The sequence below is a fragment of the Oreochromis aureus genome, linkage group 17 (genome assembly GCF_013358895.1).
Source record: "Oreochromis aureus strain Israel breed Guangdong linkage group 17, ZZ_aureus, whole genome shotgun sequence".
Classification (NCBI taxonomy): domain Eukaryota; kingdom Metazoa; phylum Chordata; class Actinopteri; order Cichliformes; family Cichlidae; genus Oreochromis; species Oreochromis aureus.
The window spans coordinates 7,973,194-7,980,356 of NC_052958.1; the positions used below are offsets into that span (position 1 = coordinate 7,973,194).

At 40.7% G+C, this 7,163-nt stretch overlaps 1 protein-coding gene across 9 annotated transcripts in view; it reads left to right on the forward strand.

The window, feature by feature from the left end:
* foxp2 (forkhead box P2) overlaps window positions 1-5,270 on the forward strand; it is a 102,551-nt gene extending 97,281 nt beyond the window's left edge. For 5 of the 9 annotated variants that reach the window (XM_039601076.1, XM_039601079.1, XM_039601081.1 and 2 more), the window contains one exon: window positions 1,452-5,270. In XM_039601076.1, coding sequence (XP_039457010.1) covers window positions 1,452-1,596 — 145 coding nt within the window. In that variant the 3' untranslated portion in view covers window positions 1,597-5,270. The remainder of the gene's footprint in view (window positions 1-1,451) is intronic. The other 4 variants (XM_039601073.1, XM_039601074.1, XM_039601077.1 and 1 more) reach the window with 1 other exon arrangement.
* Window positions 5,271-7,163: the final 1,893 nt, after the last annotated feature.

A 7,163-nucleotide genomic window follows, 5' to 3' on the forward strand; every position in this document is an offset into this window, starting at 1 on the left:
ATCAGAATATTAATTTACAGTATTTGGCTCTGAATATTAAAGTCATCTGTACCTTTTAAAATTCTTTTCAAATTCAAAGTCCCCCCTGCCCTCCCCGCTTCCACTGATGAAGGCAACCCAGGAGAGAGGTTTCCTAACATACTACCACTTGATAAGTCTCCCTCTCTCTCTCCCCGCTCTCCTCTTTCAAAGTCTAGGGGGATTTTCTGATGCATCCGATGTGTCAAAAATAATTAGCTTTTGTCAGATTTATCATCATGGCACAAACCCTTCTCCCTGACTAGAGCCCCAGATCGTGTTATGCCTTGTTTGTGTGTGACAGCATTATTATTCTTGTTAGTGGCCCGACACTTCTTTTTTTTCCCCGCCCACTCCTCTGTTGTTCTGAAGCATAAGGCGTCCTGTGAGCAGCGCCATTGCTGCTTCCTGCCCAGTGCTTATTGACACTGGCTAAAGATATTCATCCATTTAGAGTTAAAAACATGTATCATGGTGTCCGAGCGAACTGCCGGGGCTGAAGTTGATTAATGGCAGAACCTAGCTGCCGGTTTTTCCTCTTGAGGAGCGACACGCACAGCCCCTGCATATTAACGAGTGGCTGCGCTTTCTATTAACTAGATAAAAAAGCCTCTCCTCTGCCTTTGCTCCAGGGGGCTCAGGGATGAGAAATTCTCCATTATTTATTATGTGGCCTGTTTTTTTCCCCCCCTTTTTTTCCTTTTTCATGTATTTCAACCTGGTGTCATCAGTAAACTTTTAAATGCCAAACATGTCTGGAACATCACAGCTTATCGGCCTTACAGAGGCCATGTTTTTCATGCAATTTTCATGCGCTTACATACAGTAGACGTGAGGCATCATGTCGAATTAGTGTCTCACAAACAACATGTTACTTTCTAGATAATGCATGTAACGCCCGTTTTTTTGATACCACTGAATATTTGTCTGTTAGCTGAACACAGTCTATGCAGTAACGGGAATTACTCCTCCACACCTCTTTTGCAAATTGCTTTATGGTGGTAATAAGTCACCTGACTATGTTCCCTTCAGAATTTACTTGTAAATGAGGTTTCCCTTACTTTAAATGTTATACTTTACAGTTTACCATAAAATCATGTGTCCTCTGGCCTGTATTGCTATTTATCCATTGTTTTGGTATCAGTTGGCCAGTTGTGGAGATTCTGATGCAGAGGTGTCTGCCTTCGTTGAAAAGTAGAGAAACTAAATGGCCCACAAGCCTCTGCCTGCTTTTTACCTGCAACATGTGATTTCGTTTCATTACATTCAACAGATGCAAACACAACCATCCTGATGGATAAATAGCACTGCACGCTTGAGAAAACTTGTCATTTACTGATGAACTGTACCTTTAAATGTGATCGTGCTGCAAGGATTTGTCATTGAATCAAAGAATAAATCTAACATTTATCGCCTATGTGTTTGTGTCATAGGCCACCCATTCACATAAAGGAGGAGCCACTTAATATGGACGACGACGACTGTCCGATGTCGCTTGTGACGACAGCCAATCACAGTCCAGAGCTGGAGGAGGACCGGGAGCTGGAGGAAGGGAACTTATCAGAAGACCTGGAGTGACTAGGATACAGTTTTTGGTCAACATATCCTTTCACCGAACCGCACTGTTTCTCTCACACAGACCTCCCGCAAGACTAGAAACCACTCCACAGTCCAAGCAACCACAGCTGACTCTCTTTGTCTCTCTCACCACTGGGACTATTTATTGAGCATGTATCCGGATAGAGACTGGGCCAAAGGAACTCTTTGTTGCAGCCCTTTGGGATCCCCCAAACACACAACAGGCATGAGATGTCTGATTGGGAAAAAAATTGAACTCTTTGAGATCTGTTTCATTAGGGATGGCGTGGCCACATACCGTGTAAGGATGATAGACTCATGGATGGGGAAAACCATGTTCCGTTGAAAGTTAGCGGCCTCATATACTGCCAAAAAGGAAGACATTTTATGTTTGTGAATAATCCAACCCACAGTAGTTGTTAATGTCTAGAGACAATTGCTGGTTCAATTCAAGTTGTTGCTCTGTTATCATTTGCACAGGAGTAGTCTCAGAAATTTGTGTCACTGCCTGTATGTTGCTACTATTATGAAACCCAGTATATTATTTTCAGCTTTCTTTTAAAACCATTGTTAATTTCCCAAATATGATTTCTTTTTAGACACCACCAACTGTAAATGCCATTCCCCAAATCACACCAGTAACAGAACTGCGGTACCAAGACTGTTGTTGCAGCTGTCCATAAAAAAAACACAAAAAACACAAAAAAAAAACAAAGGAGAAAAAAAAATAAGAAAAAAGTTGGCTTCCAGTCTGTTATCTGTTTGTGAATAAACATTAAAAAAAATAGAAATTAAGTTGGGGAAGAAATAAGTTTGTTAAAAAGCGCCATTTCCAAAACAAATGCATTTCTGCATAATTTTCTTCTCGCTGTTCTCCTTTTACCTCCTCGTTCGAAAGCTTTGTCTACCTTCAAACAGTCACAGGCAACAGCTAGAAACCAAAGCCAACACTAGCAATGGCCAATAGCTTATAGACAGAAGCCACCAAACTCCTCTTGGTCCGCCTTCTGCCACTTTAAACTAGTACAAAGAGAAGCTTTTGTTCCGCAAACTACCTTGGAATAACCTCTGGGATTGTTTCATTTAGCCCTATACAAAGATGATCATGAGGAAGATGGAGGGAAAATAAAGGCTGGTTTTGATGTGAAATTTGCTAACTCATACAAAAAAAAGACAAAACAAACAAAAAAAAGTCCACTTTGGAGATTTTCTGCCAGACATACCATAGGTAGGAGGTGATGTGATGTTTGAACTGCAGGCATTTTGTGCTGTAACTGGTAGAGAGCAGCTAACTGTAAAAGTGGATCATGACCAAAACATTTGTGTATTCAATGGAAGTGCAGAAACATTGTGTTGTTGTGAATTTTTATTTTATTCTATTTTTTTTTACTTTTCTTATGCATTACACATAGTTGTTTTTTCTTTATTTATTTTTATTTTTTCTAACCTGGTGAATATGTATTGTTCTAAGTGGGACTGTCAAAATAATGTCTTTATTCCGTGGCTTTTTTTTTTTCTTCCGAGCCGCGTCAAAACCGAAACTGAAAACATCGCTAACCAAACATGAAGAATATCTAGTGAAGCCAAATAAGTCACATTTTCAAGTGAATATGAAATGATGTGGCTTGGTTACCATGGAAAAGCAAATAGTAATAGCCATTGCGGAAGAGGATCATCTACCTTTTTCTAGGTGAGATTCGCTTTAACTTCATCAAATCCTCGTCGCGTGGGTCTGTGCAGCTTCCAAACGCGTACAAAAGGCATCGCCACCGATGGCGCTCTGGGTAGGCAGCCAGCTTTTTATATCATGCTTTAGGGTGACTTAAAGAGAGGTAGTTACTGTGGAAACTACGTCCCATCATTTCACAGCCAGTGTCATCTAGAAAAGCGTTGTTGCTTTAATGGTCATTTATGTTTTCAGTAAACCAAAGTTACACAAAATTCTGCCTCCTCTTGTATGGGATAAAGAAAACCTGAAACTACACACAGTATAACTACACAAACACACACACATGTGTCAGAGACTAGCATACACAGACCTTAGGCTTGTGGTCTGCCAGCTTTCTTGTTTTGGTTAAATCTCCAGCTGCTGAAAACGTATGCTGTCAAAGACCTGACGTGGCTTTGTGTCGTGCTGCAGCAGCGAGCAACGTGTCTGCTCTGTTTAGACCAAAATGGAAACACACTGTGCATATGTATGTTTTCAAGTGTTGTGCCAAGCCAAAGAACAGGGCTTGTAAGAGCTTAACACACAAGACACGTGCGGTACTGTACAAACGCTCAGCTTGTAAAGTACACACACATACACGCGCGTACCAGTTCCACGTCAAGAGGGTACTGGGCCCTGGAACAAAGCTTATCCCTTCAATACTTAGCTGGAGTCAGCAAAACGACTTGAAGACGACGTTCTTAATAATCTTATCACACCAAATAAAAAGGATGCTGCGTCTTTCCAAAAAAAAAAAGAAAAAAAAGGGTTCTCCCACTTACCCAAAAAGGCTTTCTAAAAGCTCCTACCTCTGCACAACAACCAATTCAGAACAATTACGACGGATTGCACGAGTTACGAGAATGCCACAAGAGCCGTTACACTTTACTGCGCTTGTCTCATAGGACGTGGCTCAAGCCCAACGTTTACATTCCCTGCGTCAAGATATGGAAGATTTGCATTGTAATAGGTTGTCCTCAAAACATTTGTAGAATGATAATGTATAGATTATCTGTAAGGGAATATTGTGTTTTTTTTTAAAAATGCATGTCTAAAAAAATCATTTGGTGGACTGGAAACGAGAACTAATAAAAAGAATATAATAAAAACCATGGGGATGATGGCCTAACTGTACGTACAATGCATAAGAGTGCGTTACCTCAGATATACTGTTTTGGGAGGGATAAAAACCTGTCAGCCACAGAATGCATATTACCTGTAGATTTGCATGGGTTTTGTATAAATTAAGTAAAAAAAAATGTCTAAAATAGTTGCTTGCACATAATACCAGAAAGACCTCCAGAACTGCGATCTGCTCCTCCACTAGATTTTAGGATTGTCTGGATTTTCTGGGTTGATTTTTGTCTGTATTTTGATAACTGTGCATACTTATGTAAAAAAAAAAATGTTGGTGGACCCATAAATTTACCAGACTTTTTTCTAAGAGGAAAAAAAAAATCTCAGTGTTTCTTTTCTGACTTACCTGAATTTTTACTGTTTCTCTCTCATTGCTCGCTAAGAATAGCAAACTTGCTTTTTCTGCATCTGCTTTGCGTAGCTGTAAGGCTTAACCTAATGTGTGTATTTATTGCTTGTACCTCTGTGCATACTTTATGAAGCATTATGTCTGGCAGTTGAGTCATGTATCCTTTCTACTGCTATCCTTCTCTAATAATTGAGAATATGATCCCCCTATGTATACAGTAAATTGGGACTGTAGCAAACATATGTTTATGTAATTGGTGAGAACTTTTTTTGGTTTGTTTTTGTTTTCATTTCCTTTTTGATCGATCGATCCAGCGACTTTTTTTGATACTTTTCATTAATGTGTACTGTGTCCATACGTTAAAAGTTCTCTGACATTAGAAGGTCATGGTTGAGAATTGTAACAGACATTATTTTCTGTATTCATGGCATTTCACTGCTGAATAAAATAAAGGACCAAAACTTGGAATTTGAAAAGCAACTGTCTACCTCCAGCATCAGAGAGTAAATTATTTTCCCTCCACTGTTGTATCTTTTATTCTACAAAGGCACAGCCATGAAAATCTAGCTGGCATTACACTTTTAAGGTTTCAGGAGCTGCTACTTCAGAGATGTGAAGGAAGGGGGTGGAAAAACAATTAAAATTTAATGTATGTGTTACAAGCCTTTTTTCCAGCCTCCAGTACCCAGAGTCTTGTTTAGAGGAGCGGGACAAGGCACTGTATTGCCCACCCCTCTGGACCTGTAATGGGTTTAGCCTTTGTATGATTCAAGCCCACTGCTTTCATGTACCGTACGCGTGTCCCAGTCTACACCCAAGCACTGCTGTGTACCTTTGAAAAGCTTCTGTAAGAAGTAATTCACCCAACTAGACTTCATTTCTGGGCTACATACTGCAAAAGTGGTTTTGGCACAAACCGCATTATTAAGTCTGTTGCCATGTAAAAAATATCTGCCTTATTACCATCACGGCTCTGTGTCATGTACAGAAAACAAAGATGTGAAATTTCACCAGACATCTTCCATCTTCCATAATCTCAAAGACAGCAGCTTCCTCTTGACACTTGAAAAGACAAAAAAAAGCTTTTTACGCTCTCGACTGATGGATGTTGACTGGCCTAACGCAATGACAGGCAATGTGGCTAAATCAACTCCAGCAGGCCTACCACACCTTGTCGGTCATGGAGCAGCCACACACTGACACCCTCATTGAGATTCAAACTGAATCTACCATGACCAATAGGTTGCCCATTAGCTCGTCTGTATGCCGAGAGCCTTCTACATGTTCCAAAGGGTGCTCAGGGACATCGTGGGACTCTTTGAATCATATCCGCTGGTCATTTAATCGTAACGCTGATGCGTGTTCTTTTTCCTTACCACATGATGTCCCATGAGAGGTCAGAAAACAACAGCATTTTTCATAAAAAGGCACACAGACGCACTTGTCTTTCTTCGCCCCCCTCCCCCCCCATGACAGTCCCAGACATCAGCCTTGGCAGGCTCCTGTTATCTCCTCAGCAATGGCGTTCCAGAGCATTAGCTAGCTCGCAAGGCACTTGTCTTCCATGCTGTTTATGCACTTGGAAGTGTTTGTGAATTCAAGTGAGGGATTGCATACGGAGTGCAACAAGGGCCGCTGTGTACTACACAACATCAGAGGGAGCTCCGACATTAAAGTGTGAGAGCGCCTGCTATAGACCCTTCTTTCAAAGGCCATGAAATAATAATGGCTTGTGGTTAGAGAGGTATCCGTGAGTCACAGTGGCTGCTTTTCATAAAGTGGAGTTATTTACAGAGCGATGAATAAAAGAAAGGGTAGCTGGTGGTGCAAGCTTTTTCCACATGAATGGTGGTGGTGGTGGGAGGGGAGTTCCTCCTTATTCAGTAAGCTGCAAGTATACTGCATGGTGTGATGGGAGTGAGGAAGGCTCTGAAAATAGCAGCTAATTTCTAAAGAAAGATCTACAAAATACAAAATAATGTTTGGAAGCTTTAAGACATTTAGAGACATGTGCTTCTTTACTTTTGTGTTGACAACTGGAAAAGTTCATAAAATTTCTGTACAGTAAATATAGATCTACAGCAAGAAGGCTTAGCTAAGCTTAGCTTAGCATTAGGACTAAAGGTGGGAAAACAGCTAGGTTCCCAAAGCAGCAAATTATCTCAAACTAATTGGTCCAAAAACCAAATCGGTGCAGTTGTGCACAAGCTGGGGTTTTATTGGGCTGCATTACTCTGTAACTGTTAATGTAATATTATTTACACCAACAACCAGAGATGGGCAGTAATGCTACTGCATTACTAAAACCGTGATTTTTTGCGAGAATGTCTCATGACAGTGACGTAAGCGAGTGCGACGTTCGTGACAACAGCT